Source organism: Lissotriton helveticus, chromosome 3_1, assembly GCF_964261635.1.
Source record: "Lissotriton helveticus chromosome 3_1, aLisHel1.1, whole genome shotgun sequence".
Taxonomy (NCBI): Eukaryota; Metazoa; Chordata; class Amphibia; order Caudata; family Salamandridae; genus Lissotriton; species Lissotriton helveticus.
In genome coordinates this window covers 1,027,246,025-1,027,266,557 of record NC_136061.1, presented here as the reverse complement: position 1 = coordinate 1,027,266,557, position 20,533 = coordinate 1,027,246,025, and the positions used below count along the sequence as shown (strand labels likewise).

At 41.3% G+C, this 20,533-nt stretch overlaps 1 protein-coding gene across 1 annotated transcript in view; it reads right to left on the bottom strand.

Moving 5' to 3' along the window:
- LOC144824202 (dynein axonemal heavy chain 11-like) overlaps nt 1-20,533 on the bottom strand; it is a 3,356,387-nt gene that overhangs the window by 310,535 nt on the left and 3,025,319 nt on the right. The window contains exon 89 of the mRNA XM_078683354.1: nt 6,147-6,329. Coding sequence (XP_078539480.1) covers nt 6,147-6,329 — 183 coding nt within the window. The remainder of the gene's footprint in view (nt 1-6,146; nt 6,330-20,533) is intronic.

The window sequence follows — 20,533 nt, the reverse complement described above, 5'->3', positions numbered from 1 at the left end:
GCCTATGAGGCTGAAGAACGGCACAGCAATTAATGACAGTAAATGTGGCTCACAAGCTTATAGTACAAAATATTTGAGTCTTGAAAAATCCCCACTGGCAGTCTTTATGGGGTGAGTGGCAAAAGACATGCATACATGCTCCCAGAACACCCTGGCAGGATAACTTCACTGAGATAAACCAAGATTCCTAAAGGAGATCCTACGCTCACTATAAGGTAGCTTAGGTCAAGCAAGAGCTGGTAAAAGCGTGATCTGTGTTGAGGGTGCCTTTGAAGGCAAGGTAAGTAACATCATCTACTGTTTTATGATGGCACAAAATTCTTGTCTTTCAGCGGTCCTCAGATAGGCTCCACATGTTTCAACATTACTGAATACTGTTAAGAATTTAACTATTTGAAGGTTTAAAGGCTAATTCTTTCAAATCAAGAAGGACTCTTTTGGAAAAAACTACTCAATCAGGAACAAGGCTTTAGAGAAGAAAGGTACATAGCTGTCAACAATGTCCACTTCAGTCCTTGGATACACTTTTTGCGATGAAGGCTTCCTGGCACTCGAAGCTCCAAATACAGGCAAGGCAGTAACAATAGGATGAGCAGCTCATTGATTCAAGTACAAGCCTGGGAATTGACTTCTTCAGTACTGGTATTCACGTTTGGTCAAGAAGAGGTCAATAGTACAAAGCAAACCAGCTCTTTGTTTGTTTTTGATACATAGATTCAAAAAGCCTTTAAGGTCAAACCTGTTGCAATGCTAGTGGGCTCCAACCTGGCACTTTAAGAGAAAGCTCTACACCTGCTGTTAACAAAACGTAAATTAACTTGTTCTAAACTTTTTTGACGCCCAATCTACACCCATTTTCACTACAGAAACCCTGAGGTATTTAGTACAGAACTGCACAAGTCAATCGCCCAATTTCCTTCCCAAACTACATGACTTCTTCCCATCCTCTTCCATTAGTAAGGGGGAGGAGTGTGTATTTGAAGAGGCAAGTGGTTGCTTTGCAGTGGCGTAGCAAGGCAGGGGGGGGGGCTATTCGCCCAGGGCAGCACTCATTTTGGGGGCAGCAGCACTTTTTCCCTCAAAGTCATCTGTCTCACTGCCAATGCAAGGACCGCCACAAGCTGCAAAAGTCTAGCTATGCCACTGCTGCTTTGGCCCCTGTCAATTAGACTAGTTATCAAAAAGATGGATTTTCCTGGGTTGGATAAACTTTGACAATCCAAGCATTTGCCAGTATTGTTTATTTACATTTAGTTGATTTGCACTACTTATTAAGGTGATGTCCAACCAAGGGTTCACCTAATAGCTCACAGCCAACTAAATTATATTAATTATATTAAGCACAGAGCTTTGCATGGGTTGTAGCCCAGATGAATCAGAGACCATCACCACATGCATTTTAATGTTCTGCTATATGGTATACATACCATCAAGCATTTCTAGCGCTATGTCATATACATATACAATTTCATTTCATATTTCTTATTTGCATTTGGCCTAAGGATGTCATTTGCATACAAAAGTTTGGAAACATTTATATGCCACTATGGGGAGTTTCAAAGGGCTGAGTAGTTGGGTAGTGGGCAATAGTGGGGGGGGAGGGGTGGTGGTATTTTGATAAATTATAAGAGATGGGGTGGGAGTGCAATGGGAGTACCCAGCCAAAGATAGTTACTCTGTGACACCACCTTCTAGCAGGAGCCTCATGTATGTCTGCCAAACACTGCTTTGTTTATTAATACCACTGCTGGGCTAATCTCTTCTACCATTTTTACTGGGGATTTACAATGCGTAAAATATTAGGCTCAGTATAATTCTAGCACATCCTCAAACTAGTTTACTGGTTATTTTGCTCTCACAGTGAACAATTACCTTATTCTGCATAAGTGCTTGATCAGAAAGTGCCAAAGCATAATACTGCATCAGTATCTTTGACTCTCTGTTTTTTTCCAATTTTCATTGCCTGCCTACACTGTAAAAACCACAAATGGGCTTGACCGCAAGGAAGAGGCTGTATATGTTAATCGAATATGCCATTGAGGCGCTTTCTTCATTTTCAGTTCTAAATATTCAGGCTTGTTACATTGAACCAAACATTCCTCTTTTCCTCTCCTTCACCATCAATTATAGGTATCATCCTACTTTTGCAGATCTGTGGCCTGTCACACTGCCGAGGAGGAATATAGCCATCTCTATGCAGCTCCTCATGCTTGGCTCTTTATACATTTTCCATAGTAGCATCTTTTCCCACTGCTGTACCATTGCCTTACGGTCTGCCTCCCTGTCTAAAATGGTAGTTCTGGCCATCAAACGAGCTAGACAGGGCGGTCGCTCTTTTCACCATTTGGCTCCCCGTGCGTGGAATGAGCTCCCGCTTTTTCTCAGACAGATTCCCTGTCTTTTGTCCTTTAGAAAGGCTCTAAAAACTTGGCTTTTTACCAGATAGGCCTGCCATTTTCCTTTGCTGTCGTGTTGTGTTGCCGTATTGAAGGCTTCCTTCGCCAAAGCGCCGGGACACTCCTTCGGGAGTAGCTGTTGCGCTATAGAAGAACCGGAATAACATAACATAACATAACATTGGCAAATGAAGAGAGTATGGATGAGATTCCACTCTTGGTTGCTGTTACAGTGACATGTATGTGATTCTTCAGGGATCCAGAGCCAAGTGCTGTCACATAGATTGAGTATATAGAATATCTCCACTTTGAACCCCCTTCTGTCTTCTATGTTCTAGAGCTCTGTTATTACTGATTGCACATGGGATGACCAGTTGAAAATGTCCCTTCAAGTAAAAAATGTACTTTGTCAATTTTTCATTGCATTTGCTTACCTCCACCACTCTATGGGCCTCATTATGAGTTTGGTGGTGCAGGAGCATGGCGGTTCACCCCCACCAGCATAGTCCCTGACCGCCACTCCACCACAAGAGAAGGCAGTTACCTGGCGGCTGCGGTGGTGAAATGGTGGTTCGATCACCAAACTTACAATACGGCACTCGAACCGCCGGTGCAGCAGTGGCTGGACTACATCCACTGCGCCCGCGAGTCTGGCGGTCTTTTGACCGGTAGACTCGTAATAAGGCCCTATATGTTTGTTTCAGAGATTTCCTTCTTTTGCCATACTTTGTCCATTAGTAGTTCAAAGAAACAAATCATCAGGTATAAACCAACTTAAGCATTCTTTCAGAATACGTTTCTTGTATCAGTATGGTGGATCAACGAAACAAGTTCTTGCTAGCATTCTCCCACAGATGGTATGTTTTTGCTTGCTTCTTTTGGCCATCATGCTGTCATCTTCATTTAGGACATATTTATTTTAATGTCTCTCTCATTACATCAAGTGTCCATTAGTTCCACTAGCATTTTAGGGCAGTTGAGATATTTGTCAGGAGGATTGAATCATCAGCAGAGAGTAGGAGTGGGATATTTCTTTTGTTTGTCATTGGAACACCAAGTGTAGCTGTAATCAGTCTCTTCCCATACTGTTAGTACACAGTGTGAAGTGTAGTAGGATACCTGGCCCTCTTGCTTCACTCCTGAAGTTGTTGGAAATGTATATGGAAGCTCTGCGTTGCTGCCAACTGCACTAGCTATGCACTAGCTATGTGGGATTTGCGTACATTTCTTTCAGTCGTGGAACTAGATGGGGGCTAATTTTCAGATTCTCCAGTTTCTCTCATTTTTCTGCATTTTACAATGTTGAATGCCCACAAGTAATCCATGTTAAAAATGTGATCTGTACCAAAGTGTCGGTTTGGTGTATTTAACTTGAGCGCTGTGTCGGGTGCACAAGCCACAGCAGAGGTGAAAAACAAGGTACTGAAAAGCCAGATGTTTAAACATTCATATAATGGCCAAAGGGATCCTTAAAGGCCATAGTAAAGAAATTGCAACCGGGTTCGTTTTGAGATCGGTGTAGGCAAGTTTGAGATTTCCTCAATGCAAAAGTATAGTGAGCAATAAATTACATATGTGGTCAAGCCCAATGAACCGACAGGGGAAGCAAACCAGGATACCCTTGACCCTCCTGTTCCGCTGATCGGACCTCAATAAGGCCCTCCCAGGTCCCTGAAATTCAGAATTCATCACTTCCAAGCAAACCTGACAGTTGCAAGCGGAAACCTCTGGATGGAGTGTGCTGGACACATTTGCAGAGCTCCATATAAGCAAACTCCTCTGTTGTAGAACGTAAATATGCCAGTGCGCAGTGTGTGGTACCAAAAATGCGCATGTTCAAAATAAGAGGTGTCAAAAACCGAACTTCATGTAACACAAACAGTAGAGCCTCATCTTTTAGACTTTCTCCAACAACGAATAAATTTCTCACATTTCAACTTCAGAGACCTTTCCTTATCCTTGTATTTTTTTCCTTGGGAATTTTGTTAATGTTGGAAACGTCAGTGCATGTTTGGTCAATGTTGTGATTGACAAGATAAACGATAAGTCAAAGAAGACCATTCAACTGCAGACAGGCGTGGTTTGTGTTAACAAGCATTACTGGAAATAATGCACAGTTACAAAGTAGCAAATGTCCTCGGATTCATCACAAAGGACTATCCAGCATGTTTTGACGAATTACCACTGTTTACACATGCTACACTAGTGTGGTTACCCGCCTAGTCTTTCTGGGGAGAGCGGGGGGGAGAGAGGGGGGTTGTTACAAAAATATCACACTGGCAAAATATTTTTCCTTACCGAACATACAAGGTTAATGTTTTACTGATTGGTAGTCTTGGCCCAGGATGACTTGTAAAATATAATATGCCGTCTGTGCAAATCAGTAAAGCTAGAAAGAAAGGTTTCGATAAGCTTTTAACATAGTATGTATGCTGCAGGTGAGTGACAGATTGAGAGATGGAGCACATCCTGTAGTAGCTCGGAAATGGCCGATTCTGACAGCTCTGATGAGGAGGAAGGAGTCATAGCCGCGGTGCAGGGAGTTATTCTGCTGTGGGCGGGAGTCCATTAGCTAGAGCATCCCACAGACTGCCATTCACTCCTCAAGCCATGCATGTGCAGACGCATCACAGCAGAGCATGGAGCAGAGGGCGCTTACGAGGGTGGCTGTGCGAGGGAGACAATGGCCTGTGTAGAGGTTATGTTGTGTGAAAACTGCCAATGAAGGAGAGTGGGTACAAGTGATGCAAACTCAGGGCCCGATTCACAAAGGGCCTCTGCACTTTTGGTGGAGGTCCTGCAGTTGTGGAGGTGGGGGTTGCACTTGTGGCAGAGGTCCGGCAGTTGGGACGGAAGGGGTCGCACTCAAGGCGGAGGCCCCGCAGTCATGACGGGGGTCGCACTAGTGGCGGAGGCCCCGCAGTCATGACGGGGGTCGCACTAGTGGTGGGGCCCCACAGTCATGATGGGGTGGGTCGCACTCGTAGCGGAGGCTCCACAGTCGTAACGGGACGGGCCTCGCTTGTGGTGGGACATCCGCATTGCAGTCTTGCATAAGCAGAGGTACACTCCACCTCAACTGCTGGGCCTCCACCACGAGTGGGGAGGCCCTTTGTAAATCGGGCCCAATGTGTTGCCCTGTCAGTCCCTTTTGAGTGCAGTTGCCTCCCTTACAACTTCCGAAACAAGCCCTACTCACTTGCAGCTCTTTCCAGTGAGCATTTGTTGGTGACACTAGTGCTTTTGTCCACCACCGTCCAAGAGGAACCAGTAAGCAATGTTTTCCCAAACACTAACAAAGAGTAAACATGGTATATATTACAATTATCAACTAATCCTGCTCTAAAAAATATATATTTCTTGTATCCAGAACTTTGCTGCAGGTAATCACCTCACTAATCTATATCTTTAAGCTCCAAGGCCTATATGTACCGTATTCCAAATTGACACAAAAAAGGGGATACTCTTTGATACATCTGTCCCTTCGTTCTTCGAAATGGTGGTTTACATGAGAGTTTATAATTAGAGCCTATGGAATTATTTAGCATTCTGCGAAACTTCAAACAATGTTTACTATGATTGTAGCCAGAAAGAATAAGCTGTAGAACCGGGCTTCTCAGCAAAGTCTGTGGTCCTCGGCAGATTAACGTGATGGTGCTGTCTATATCAAGATACTTCTTTCTTATTGGTAACAATGATGGAGAACATCCACTGTACCGCGTCCGTAACAAGATATAATATTTTACATACCTTGAGACCTAGATCAAGCTCCTTTAGGGAACGCCTTATCTCGTGTAATAGTATATTCATCCTCTCGCACTCCTGGAAACAGACCAAGATGTATGGGGAGCGTTCTGCAGATTTTGAAGTGATATCAGACATGTTATACGCTTCTGGCAGCTTCTCGAGGATGTCATCCAGCACGGCTTTGCCCTAAAATGGAAGCAGCAAATATTTTGCAGCAATGAACAAACGTGCAGTTTGTATTTAACGTCTCGTTTCTTATGTACTTAAGGATGTCCTATGTGTGGAAACAGTTAAACTTCTTCTATATGTCAAGAACAAATAGAAAATACTTCTCTGCACCGTGTACAAATGTATGCTTCTTTTGTGAGGTATATAAACATTATAGTGCACATGTATCTAGTTTTTACACACTTTCTTAACTCAATTGTAAAGTAGAACGCTGCATCCACGCTGTTTCCAATGCTTGTAATCTCTGTCCCTTTTGATTTAATTATTAAATGTTTATACTTTAAACACTTGTTTAGTCATTCAACTAAAGTAAGATTGCCAGTGATTCGCAATAACCCACTTCTCAGTATCATTCGACAAGCCACTGGTGTTTCTGGATCTTGACAGTGAGTACAGATAATATAGCGACGTTAAGGGTGGAATGTGCAGCTCCATAGGGGTCATGGGTGTCCCCGGCGTTCTTTAACTATTATGTATAACCCCTACATCTCTTTTTGGTGGAACCCGATGTGGGGTTTCAAATGTTTTCTGACAACACTCAAAGTGTTTTCCACCAGACATAAGACCCCATAGTCCAGTAGGAGGAATTTTGGACACAGGTTTTTGGACAAATAAAGAACTGGTGGATCAGACTTGGTTAAGCCTTGATGCATCCAAATCAGAGTTCCTTTCAAGAGGAAACGATCTCTGGAAAAGCAGCAAGATTGCTATACCTGGTAGAATGTGGGGAGTTCAGAAATTGCTGTCTGCTAGAGGTCAAAACCTTGCAAGCCACGGAAAATATTTATGGATAGCCATACAAATAACATAATTGTATCACTGCATTATCAATATACTTAGAAAAACAGGTATCTTCTAGAAGAGACAGATAGGGTTGCAATCGTGTGAGCCATTACTGGAGCAAACCTAGATTACAGGAACTCTAATTGAAAGTGGCATCTAAAGCCAATAGAGACAAACTGCAAGTCCTGCAATATTCTGTAGTAAGAACAGTGCTTAACCTTCCAAGTCGGGCACATGTTTTTCTGGAGTTGAAGATGTACGCTGGTTACAGTAAAACTAATAGCACACACATTGGGCAGGCGATATTCACAACCTGAGATGTAGACGTCTTTAACTTGCACAATTTTTGACCAATAACATTGGGTTTACCTCTAATGGTACATGCCCAGGTTCCTCATGACTAGGATGAGCGTCTCATTTCCATGAATGCATATCTAGTACTGATCCCCGTCCAGCATCACCGATTCAATCCTTTACCCAGACCAACTATCAGTGCTCCGTCATCATTATCATCATAATTAACCCTGGGCAAAGTACTACGCTACGCTCGCGTAGTTTGCAAAGTTTGCGCTACTTCGCATTACGCAAACTGCATGTAGCACAGTGCAAACACGCGTAGCGTAGTGTAGCGGTAATTTTTTGCTTGCTCGCGGCCCTCAACGTCAAGTTGGCGACCGCGAGCAAGCAAAATGACATCCCTGCAAGACTTTTTCCTCGTTCGCGATCAGCAACATCAAGTTGCTGATCGCGAGCGTGGAAAATAAACCTCCCGGCGAGATTCTCAACGCGGGGAGGTCAGGTTTCTCATTGCGAGTGGTCACGTATGCTCGCGACCGCTCGCGATGAAAAACTACCAGTCCGCGTTGAGAAAGCTGTCGCTCGAGTAAAAATCTACTCGAGCGGCCGAAAACTACAGCTCGCACTGTGCAAGATGCCGTTTTCAATGATTGCACCGTGCCGGATGCTTGTCCGCACTGTGCAATCATTAAAAACTGCATCTTGCACAGTGCGAACAGGGTACCACGCAGTTCGCGTAGTGCTACGCGTAGCTCGCATAGTGCGAAGTGCACTTTGCGTAACTTCGCAAAGCGCTACTTCGCAAATTACGCCCAGCCCTAATCATAATCACCATCATCAGCATCAAAATAATCAAATTGTATTTCTAAAGCAATATATACCAAGAACAGTCATGTATCAAAGACATGGGGCATTATTACAAGTGCATTATAGACATTGGTGTTTGTAATGCCACAGATGTATCCCGGCTGTCAAACTCTAAATGAGGCCTATAATGTTTTTACAGACCTGCTATATTGGAGTAACCGCTCATTGAATTTTAGACGGTCTGGTAATAACTTCAACAAAGTGTAAGGCTAGGCAGGAAATTCTCACTCACTTGCAAAGGCCTTCTTTATACTTGGTGGAGCTAAGAAATCTGTACTGCTAAATCTTATGGGCTCGAAGGATGATAAATGTATAAACTATTTTTCAGATAGTCAGCAGTTGCACTGTGTATTATTTGATGGGCCAGGATTTTATTCTTTTTTTTTAGATTTATATAGCACAAAATCAGCCCAAAGATATTGGGGTGCTTTACATGAGCACCATATTACATTACACAAGATCAGATTTTTTTTTGAAAGGGAGAGTAAGTGATTTGCCCAGAATCACAGGATGTTGAGCCGACCCTGGGACTCAAACCTGGTTACCCAGTTTCAAAGTTGGCTACTCTGGCCCCTAGGCCACATCTTCTATCACAATCTTGCTTGGACGGGAATCCAGTGCATGTTTTTTTAGTCTTAGTGTGATATGAGCTCACACAGGAAGGTTGGTGACAGAACTTACTGTGGAATTTTGCAGGACTTCATGGTCAAGGAATTTGGCTTCATTAGTGCCTCCACAGAGGAAATCACAGTAATCAACTGTGAGTTTAGCAAGATGTACCTCCTCCAAAAGAGGAATGACTCTTTACAGCAGTTTCAGATGAAAGGTAGATTATGCAACAGGAGCATAAGCCTAACTCCAATCAGACACAGATAGTTGTGAGCTTGCTATAGCCAACATTTCTGTTTACCGCCTCAAATGCCTGATCCATGACACTCCTCATCTTCTAGAAAGACTTCTACTGTCACAAACAGCAACTCTCTAATTACTTCATTTAGGATGATCTATTATTTATCTAGCCAGACCTCTATTGGCTGAAATACTGGTTACACTGTCCTAACATCTTGACCCTTTTGGTACTCCCTAGACCACTGGGCCTGAAAGTGTCTTCAATTCACAAGAATAACTCAATAGCGAAATAACCCCAGACGAAGTTCTTGAAGCTGTTAAAGACTCTAAGTGGGGGAAAGCCCCAGGTCCAGATAGCATTCCATCAGAGATTTATAAAGTAACAGCAGAGGAGTTAGCTCCAGAGTAAAGCTCGTTGTTTAATCAAATCTATGTAGGCAACAACATTATCCCTGCTACGTGGAATGATGCCATAATCACGTTGATTTTAAAACCAAATAAAAACCCCAAAGCTTGCGAATCATACAGACCAATTTCATTATTAAACAACAACTATACGTTTTTCACAAACATCCTGGCCAAAAGATTGGGGGGAGCCATAGGTGAACTAATTAATGTTTCTCAAAAAGGGTTCAGGACAGGGAGACATTTACATGAGCTGGTCCATGACTTGGACTGTGGGATTGATTTAGCTACTGTCCTACAACACCCACTAGCTATAATGATGGTGGGTGCCGCTAAGGCATTCGACTGGGTAAGTTGGCCTTACCTATATGAAGTACTAAAGTTTAACGGGGTGGGGGAAAATTTCTTGCATGTCATTCAAAATATATATAGTTCCGCAAAAGCAAGAATCCTGGTCAATGGTAAATTAACTCCTGTAATGGTGATAGGTAGAGGCACCAGGCAGGGCTGTCCCCTTTCACCATTATTGTTTAACTTATACATTGAACCATTGGCCAGGAGAATTAGAAGGGAACAGCAAATCACTCCCTTTCAATATCAAGAATGGGTCAAGAAAGAGGCTTTGTACGCAGATGACCTCATGATATTTACACAAGACCTTGTAGGCGCTTATCCTATTATTATGGATATGCTAACAGACTTTGGGAAAGTGTCTGGATATTTAATTAATGAGGATAAATCCGAGATAATGGCATGGAACATCCCCTTAGACACAACATTAAAAAAGCTAGAGAAGACTGAAATTAGGTACTTAGTTACACAAATCACGAAAGATATAGATATTATGGCAAAGAGTAACTGGACAAAAATCGCTACAGAAACTAGCAAACTCCTAAAAAACTGGTCCCATCTTCCTCTCTCGATTATAGGTAGAACTAACTTAATAAAAATGAATCTGCTTCAGAAATATACTTTTCTGTTCAACGCACTCCCCCTATATTTTGAGTCCAAATGGATGAGAAATGCACAGGGCAAGATAAGTAGTTTTATCTGGAATAATAAAGCTATTCGAATCTCCTGGAAAAAGTTGCGGAAAAGGAAATTTGATGGAGGACTAAATTTGCTAGACCTTCAGATATATTCATCCGAGGAGGTCCTGCTACGGAGCTCTAACTGGGGGCTTAACAGACCAGAGCTCTGGTTTTCTTTTCAAGTTTGGGTATCACAAATATTTTAAAAAGGTGCGCCTCAGGGTCTTGACCACAGCATGCAGACTATGGTCACAGGTCAGAAGACTTCTTGGAATCCCCTATTATTGTCAGCTGGCCCCAATCTGGAATACCCCGGGAACCCCAGCATGCCTATTAGAATCATTATCATCACCTCTTATTCAAGCTGGGATAGAGAAATGGGGCCAACTGTTAGGGGAAAAGAACATTATCTCTTGGGACCACCTTGCTCAGGAAACAAACAACACGCTATCAAGGTTCAAATATGTACAACTAACAATTTGGGCCCGTGATTAACCCTACGCAGGACAGGTCCTGGATTGGGTCAAAAAAATCTGCGATGCAAACACACAAAAAAAGGAGATCTCAACCTGGTATTGGATCCTGATATAGGCCCCAACACTCTACCAGAAGAAAGATGGAAGAGTGATCTCCCTACAGCTGATATAACATCCCTGTGGCAAGTATCAATGGCTACTTTATGGTCCTTTGTCAGGTACGCTCCATTAAGAAAGAACCATTTGTTTACCTCCTACAGGGTATATTGGTCTCCTCTGAAATTGTCTAAAATAGGAGAAGGGAATAAGCTTTGTCCGAAGTGCAACAACGACAAGGCTGACGACATTCACATGTTTTGGAAATGTCCTGGCAAGAAGTTGGTAAGATACTGTCCACGCTATTGAAAAGAAGAATTGAGGTAAGCCTACCACTTATGGTTTTTGAGGCGCTAGAAGATAATTATCTTGTGGGGAGAGCCAGGAAATTCCAAGTGCAACTGTTACTTACCCTAATAAATATAGCACGTAGGGAAATCTGTATTAAGTGGGTCTCAAAATTACCTCCGACCTGTGCTGAATGGGTAGCAACCGCAGAACGCATAAGTAACTTTGATCGGCTTAGTGGCTCATCAAATAGAATAAAAGCCTGGGAGCCATTAGTTACATATATTAAGGGACTAGCACACATATAGTTGTGACAAGATCGGGGTCCCATGATTAAGACACTCGCCTCCAGAGAGAACTTAGGTGGGTGACCCTTATATCTTTCACACTGGAGCAGAGGGTACATCAGGAGTAAATCTGTCCTGCAGGATGCGGGCATGGGGCGTTGGTACCACTTAACACCTGATCACATACCTTGCAAGTTGTCGCATATGAGGATTTAAAAAAGAAAAAAAAAACTATGGCCCGCCCAAAACTCATAAAGGATTCTTAAATTCAAAACCATCAACATCTCTGCAGAGAGATCGAAAGACATCAAGAGTGATGTGTTTCCCTTAACCATGATGTTAAAGTTAGAGGGTTGGACTTATAGACAAGTTGATTGCCACTCCTCTATTTGGGCAAATTTCTTAATTCCTTGCCCCAAAATATCATTCACCTCCAAATAGAAAAGCAGCTGGATGGTGGCTGCTTTTTTCGTGACAATGACTAGAAAGAGGACAATGGAAGAAGGGCAATACTTTTTTACATCTGAGGGATAGGTTGACCAGTCTCTACTTTACCTTCCTTAAACCTCAGATTAGCCGTGAATGAGATGAGCTATTAATAAATCCAGCATTAAAGGGTGCTATGTCCTTGCTGCGTCACGTAGACACAAAGTGAGATTTATGAATTTACCTCCACCTTTGAGACATTCAGAAAATAAATTATTCTTTGACCAAATTGCTGGGATTCTGAATATTTTTGAAAAGTAAATTGTGTCTAGAATGTATTCTTACATTCCTTCCAACAAGTTTGCAACTTCTTAAAGGTGGTATTGATGGAGCAAGGATTCATGAAAACGAAACTTGCTCAGAGCAATACCTCATTAACAAATACTAATCAGTAAAATAGTAAAGAAAATGAAATTAATATACACGCACAACATTTACATATGGGAGGAGAGCTTTAAACATGCTTAATTAGTTAAAATAAAGTGCAATGCGACTAAACCCCGCTTTAAAATTGAAAAATAATTTTGCGCGTTTGCAAACCAGAACTACGTAGAAAACAACGTGACTAACCAATTTGAGAGGTAAAACTCTCCAGCATGTGCAAGAATTACTATCATTATATCTTGAGGCACCGCGTGCTCAGCATATGCTTGCCCGAATTTAAAGAGAGCTATTCCTGCTAATGCTTTTGTGTAAAGAAAGAGACAATAATATGGGATAAAGTAGATGTGAGTGGTGAACAGTGAAATTCACATATTTGAGAGATTAACATCTGTTTATGGTTCCTTTGTTAATAGTATACATTTGAGCCTGTTGTCATATGTAAGGAAAAAAAGATGGCAGTGAAAATGGCGGAAAGCCAGGCATGCGCAGCAGAATCATGATGTGACCTGATGACCGTGTCGTTGACAGGCTGCCAAGGGTCAAAGGACAAGAGATGCGTGAAACCTCTCTGGGTGAAAACTCGACTGTGGAGCTGTATTCATGATACTATTTGACTAACAACATTAAATATATGGGAAAGGAAAAATGACAGAATAATAAATGAGGAAAAGGGGATGGGTTTGTTAGACAAAAGAGTTCATTAAGAAATTAAGTATGACAGCATGAGGTGAATAACAACTCCTCTGCCCCTGGCCAATCAAGTTCGTACTTCATCAATATTTGCAACTTTTAAGGGTGGGACATGCAGAAATAAAGACTAAAACTAGAGTGACTTAAGTTTAGAATGAGTTGAGCGAGAAGCAGAAGATTGTTGACATTGCTGCATGAGGGAGAGGGAGAGAGGCGAGAACTGCTGCTGATGAGGAAAGGAGAGAATAGACTGGGAAGATTCATACCTGAATAACAGCCTGATTAGATTGAAGATTCCGGAAGAATATCGAGGAGGAAGAGAGTGTAAGAGAGGGATGCGCCCTGGTGTGTTGGGTCTGTACAGATGTTTAGTAAGTATTACCCTGTCCTAATCCTGTCCTATAGCCTTTGTCACCTGATTCTTCATCAGGGGACCCCCACCAGCCCTTTTGGCTTTCCGTTATTACATTTGGGTAACTATTATTTGGTCTCAAATGTGCATATCTTTTACAAATGTATGATTTATTATGCCTTTTGTCTCTACATCTATCTACTCTTAATGCATTGATTTCTTGAACGTGTCTGTGATTTTGAATGTATTTGCTAAATTTATTATTTACTCCAATGAAAGTTGATGGAGTTTGAACTGTGAATTTGTACTAATGAGCGTTCATTTGTAACTGAGATTTAGATAAAAATTCTTTGAATCTTACCCAGAGTCTGTGGTTATTTCACTGAGATCTGTAAGGTAGTTAGTTAAATTGTTCATATCACCATCAACTACTCAACTAATGGTGCATCGACCAAAGGAAGAGTGTTGTTCTGTGAAGATTAGGTAGAGAGTAATACATTTCTCAAGAATTAATTTGAGTCTACAATGCGTTAACTAATCAAGATCAAAGTGGAATTACAAAACGTCACCCCCAGCGAAACAGCCAGGAAATTTGAGTGTGTATATGGGCCCAATGGAAATTTTCTTGACTGTGAAGTGTTTATCCCTGGCCTTTCACAGGATCAGTTTTTCTGGTAGCAGAGTTATCAATATTATTGATTAGTTTTGTGATTATTGAAAATTGATTATTGCTTATTAACTATATGGTTTACACAGGGAGTTAGTGTTCTGTTCTATGTTGTCTGGAAGTAAAGGTACAGAGATACCTGGGAATCCCAGGAACGGAATTTAGAAGAGTGTGGTAAGGAAATCATACTGCAGGAGGTTACTCGCCTGTTGTCATAATACCTAAAAGCTACGCAGGGCTGTAGGTGTTCTACTGGGTACTATTGTATAAGAGTAAAGTGTGAGTGACAGAAAAGGTCCTGCCTGTGAAACTTTGGCCTTACCCAATGGAGGAGTATCCCTAGAGGAGTAATAGGTCCTCCCCGAGCTTAAGTGAAGGGTAACCAGGGGTTTTTACTCGTAGTAAAAGGAAGAATTTTCTCTTTGAAGCGAGTGAAGAAACTATCTTTGGTTTAGTGGAGCAGACAGAGTAGCGCTGTTTTTACGTTGTTACTAACAGAGAATTTATAAAGGAAAGTTAGAAAATACCTTGTCGTATTACCTTGTGACGGGAGGTTCAATAGCAGGAGTCATACTGACGTCACAGAGAGCCGCGCTGGTATTGGTTGAAACAGCGTTCGAGTGAAAGGAGCAGTTTGTAAAGGTAGGGTCAGTAGTAGAAGCAATACTGATGTCACAAAGAGCAGCGCTGGCATTGGTGAAACAAGTGGGTGTGTTGTAAGCTTTAATTGGTCAGTAGACGAGAACCGTGCTAGTATTGGTTGCAGAGAGGGATATGTAGTGAGACCTGATTGGATTGTTGGTGTGAGTCGCGCTACTATAGGACGAGTGTTAGCAAACAGGATTCGTGAAAATACAGAAGAGTTTTTGGATTTTTATCGATTGGATTAGTTAGTTACAAGAACCGAGAAAATGAAGCTCATTTGTTGTGTAGGAATCTAGGACCCTAGTGTAATTTTCCCGATTCATGCCCATATATAGGTATAAATTACCCGATCCTTATATAAGCATAGAAATCATTACCATATTTAGACTGAGGCTATGCAGCCCAAATACGGCATGGCTACTTCCACTAAGTTCCGAGAATCAACAACGATTTCTTAGAAAACCCGCCTTCAGCAGCTATGGACTTCCCCTTGCCTGAATACTAATTTATCTAGGAAATCATGGAATTTTCAAAGAACTGAGTCTTTGATGATGTTATTATGTCCAATCATACATCAAACTCTGCACCTTCAAGGTAGAAATATGCCTACATTTGCCCAGACAAACACACGGTGGTTTGGAGCAGTTCGACTATCTACTTGCCCGACGCGCCCTGCTGCAGCAAGTGCCGAAGGAAGCCGACCCTCAAGCTGACGCACTGAGAGACAGTGTCTTTTCTCTGCCGAGAAATCCAGCTCCAGTGTTTCCAGGCTACCCTTGCGGGTTGCTGGAAAATCGAGTCCTGAGAGGGAGATACAAGACCTCATTCATTCTAAAACCAAGGTACGGAGCTGATTAGACCCTTAGAGAATTCTTGGCATAGATTCTTGGCAAAGAATACTGAACTTAAGCTACACCTCACTTACTTCTTCCCTTGTACTAGACTTAGGTTAGGTACACCGGGGTAGGCGTATTTTAGAAGCACCAGTTGAGTACTTTTAGTCGTTATTTATCACTATATGTATTGTAAGTGTTACATGTTATTTTATATGGCTTAGAAACCATACCATGCTTTTACAGTACTACTTTATAATACTTTTCGTATTATATGCCTTGCACTTTATAACCAGTATTACGATTGTAGCAGTGCATTTCTTATGCTTGAGAAAGAAGACTGTTCAATAAATACTTTTATTGAAAACGCCCGTCTCTCTATGTCTGAGCACCTCTGGTGAAACGAAGCATGCACGATTGACTGAGTAAAATAGCTATCTATTGTTTCTGTGACTCTAGAGATTGATTTCTTATTCTTGGGAAACAAAGTTGTCATGTTTTTGGTGGTTGTCAGAAACTAATCCCTTCTTGTGAATTCGAGAAAGTTTCTAGTGACCTCTGAGCTAGCTGGCACTCACAATTAAGTTTTATATATTCGGTAGAGACCTAGTCGACCTCAGTCCTACGTCTAAACTACAGGATATTATTCCAATGCGCAGAGCCTATTGGGAATATAGGAGCTACACTACACATTAATAAGACCAAGAATTCCTTTAAGAAGGACAAACATTTAGTAACTAGGGAGGGAATTCTTATGCCACCTCCTAATACGCCTGCTTCTTATATGATTATGGAAAGTGGATATCATATGTGTGTGTGGTGAGAAAATTGGGTGAAATACACAAAAGGTGATGATGTTCTAGCTTTCCCAGAGCATGGTTAATTTAATGTGAGGATTCTTCAGAATTCGAGAAATAGGATGAATTCATTCGAACCAAATCCTAGGTTTACACAGTATGAGGCTGAGGAGGACTGGGAAGTTGAGGCATTTGAATGAGAGAGATACAGAGGAGGTAAAATAATTAATAGAGGATTTTTACCCAGACACCCATTTGACATTCGAGGAGATCAAATGAAAAGATGGAGAAGGGCTGTAGTAACAGAAGGTTTATATCCAGCATTGATGGCTGAAAATGAAGAAGGGAGCAAATGTAAAGAAAAAACGAAAAACATAGGTATGTCAGGAATAGGATGTGAAGAATCTGATGATGAGTTGTTGGAAGATATTCTAGTTAAAAGACCTCCGCCCTATCAAGAAAGTGCTAGAGACACAACTCCAATGCCCCTATGATGGGATCTCTATTAGTTCCGCAAGTTCTGTATGAGCCAAAAGTCATCCGAGCATCACAAGAAAAGGAATGGGATGCATTGAATAAAACAAAAGAAGAAATAATTCAGAAAATATATCAGTTAGGTCTGAATGCGGAAGCATTGACAGTGCCAGTAACTATTGGTTCTGTTATTCTATTATATGGGCATAAACGAGGTACATCAAAGTCACAAATTATGACAATCCCACAAAATGGTATTTGAAAGGAGATAGTACTGTCAGAAGATCAAACTAGTGAGAGTGATTTGAATGTCTCATTATTAGATTTCCCAAATATTGAGATTGTAACTGAAACCCCAAAAACATCCATAGATACAAGGCGGAAAGTACCTACTGTCACTCCAGTGGCAGGAAATTCTACTGGATTTTCACCATAAGATTTAGAAGAATGGGCAAAACGACTAGAGAGGAAGAAAACCCAACCGAAAACTATAGAGTTGAGAGTCGATTTGGAGGAAATGATTATTGGTACGATAAGTCCAGACTGATTAGGTTCATATGGAGATGAAGAATTGTTGTTTTTGTGCAAAAGTATAACCTGGAGAGCAAAGAATCTTCATGAGAAGATAGTGGAAGCAGCTTTAGAATTTGGAATAGATGTGGAAAAATCTCAAATATTACAAAAACCCTATAGATAGGAACTCACAGAGAAGGATTTGGAGTTTGAATACGTCAGGAAGGAGATTACAAATAAAAGAATGAATGCACATTTTGAACAAATGGGGAGATGTAGATGGATGGAGAAGTAGATGGACAAAGAAGAGAGATGAAGCAGCAACAAAGCAAACATCTACATTTCCATTAAGAGAGGCAGAAAAGGTTGAACTAATGTGTCCAATGAGAGAAGTCCCTGGTGGTGGATATGTTCATGTTCCATGGAGTAGACAGGATATTTTGTCTTTTACAAATTATTTCCCTAGGTTGAGAGAAAAACCTATTGAATGGTACAAGCAGGTAGAGATATTCGTGAAGGTTTCAAAGGTGTTGTTGAAAGATTTGGATGGCCTGTTTGATATAATGGTACCCACTAATTTGTGGACTGAATGTAAAATTACAGTTGAGTGGCCAAATGAAGAGTATCCTAGAGACGCAAAGACAGGTGCGCCTTCAAAGGAAGTAATGAAGAAATATCACCAAGTAATTACTTTTCTGAAAGGGAAAATTCCTCTTAAAGAAACAGACTGGGTCAAGATAGACAGAACAACTCAAGACCCAAAGGAGTCAGTGCATGCATACTATGAAAGGTTGTTACAGGTGTTTAAGCAGTATAGTGGATTTGAGACCATTGGTGATAAAGATATGGGACATTTTGTATATAGGTTTGTATATGGATTAAGACCAGAGATTAGTCAGATGATTCAGCAGCATATGCTTTGCTGGCAGAGTAAGCCGATTGATGATATTTTAAAGTATGCGAAGTATTGTAGTGATGACACTGATGCGAAGCATAAAAAGTTAAAAGAGAAAATGATGTGGGCACAAGTGAATTTGGCAGAACACCAGGTGGCAACTACTGGTTCTCAAAATGATAACCAGATGAATGGGCAGAATCAGAATAGTCAGATGTCAAATGGAAATAAAGGAAAAGGATGAATGAGTAGAGAAGAAGCGAAAAAGAAATGTCCTTGTCATGGATGCGGAAAGATTGGACATTGGAAGAATGAGTGTAGAAATATTCAACAGAATAATGGGGTAAATCAATTTTTGAATCCACGGATGCAGAATGAGGTGGTTGTGAGCCAGCAGCAACAGCAATAGGTAGTTACTCCTCAGTTGCAGGTGCCACAAGCCCCTAAGTCCAACAATGTGAGCGCTCAGGTGCAGAGTTACAGTGTGAACACTGGATTTCATGGAGAAGATGGTAAGAATACACAGACGGTTCAACAAAATTGGATGCAAAGTAATGAGAGTGATTCAGAGATGTCCCAATGACGGTGCCTGAGGGGGGAGGAAGAGTGCGTGCTTGGCGAATCCTTGGAGGTAGATCAGTCAGGTCCTTTTACTGACGGATAGGTTGAAGGAAATGACATCACTTTTCTAGTGGATACTGGCGCTACCCGTTCTACTGTGAGAGCAGCAGAAATTCCAAACCTACCCTTCTCGGGAGAAACTATCCAAATTGTAGGAGTCTCAATTAAGCAAATGAGGACCCCAGTCACAAAACCAATAGAAGTTAACATTGGTAATTTCAAAGACATGCATCGGTTTGTGGTGTGTGATTTGAGTCCAGTGAATTTGTTAGGTAGGGACTTATTATGTAAGATGAACTGTACCATCTTCTGTACACCTGATGGTATTGCTTTTCAAACGCCTGATAAAGACATAGCTTTCAAGATGATGCTAGCGAAACAGGGGACAGAAGTGGATGAGATGTTTTCACTTCTTACTGAAAGTGATTTGCTTGATGAATTGAAAACCACAGTGAGGTCAGATGTGTGGGATTTTACAGGAAAGAAAATTGGTCTAATGGCAAAGGTAGACCCAATAAAAATCATGGTGGAAGAAGGTGTGATATATTCAAATACACCACAGTACAGAATGAGTCCTGAAGTAAAGGCAGGAGTTGCCCCAGTAATTGATCAAATGATTGAGCAAGGTATACTAAAAGAAATATTGAGCAGTCCTTGTAATCCGCCAATCATGGGACTTAAAAAGCGTAGTGGGAAATATAGAATAATGTAAGATTTGAGGAAAATTAATAAAATAGTAGTACCCTTTTGTACAGTAGTACAGAATCCAGCAGTGATTCTTTATCAGATAACGTGGGATGCCCACTGGTACTCTGTGATTGATCTGTGCCAAGCGTTCTTTTCAATTCCATTGCACCGGGATAGACAATATATATTTGCATTCCGGTTTGGAGACTGTGTTTTGGCATGGTGCCGAGTTCCTCAAGGGTACACAGAGAGCCACTCAATTTTCAATCATATTCTGAAAAAATGTTTGGAGACTTTGATTATGGCAGGAAATTCGGTTTTGGTTCAGTATATTGATGACCTATTGGTGGCATCAAAGACACGAGAGGCTTGTGTCATTGACGCAATAGCTTTACTGAACCATTTACCAGAAGGAGGAAATAAAGTGTCACCAGAACAATTACAGTTTTGCCAACAAGAAGTTCAATATTTAGGGTACAAAATAGAAAGAGGAGTCAGAAAAGTGACGCCAGAAAGGAGAAAGATGATTCAACAAAAGAGTCTGCCAAAGACTAAGAAAGAAGTGTGAATGTTTTTAGGAATAGTTGGATACTGTCGTCAGTGGATCAGTGGATTTTCACTGCTTGCAAAGTCTTTGATAAAATTGATATGAAGGGATGCGACAGATCTGATTGAGTGGGATGATGAAAGTGAAGAAGACTTTATAAAATTGAGAAGCTGTTTGTGTCAAGCACCAGCA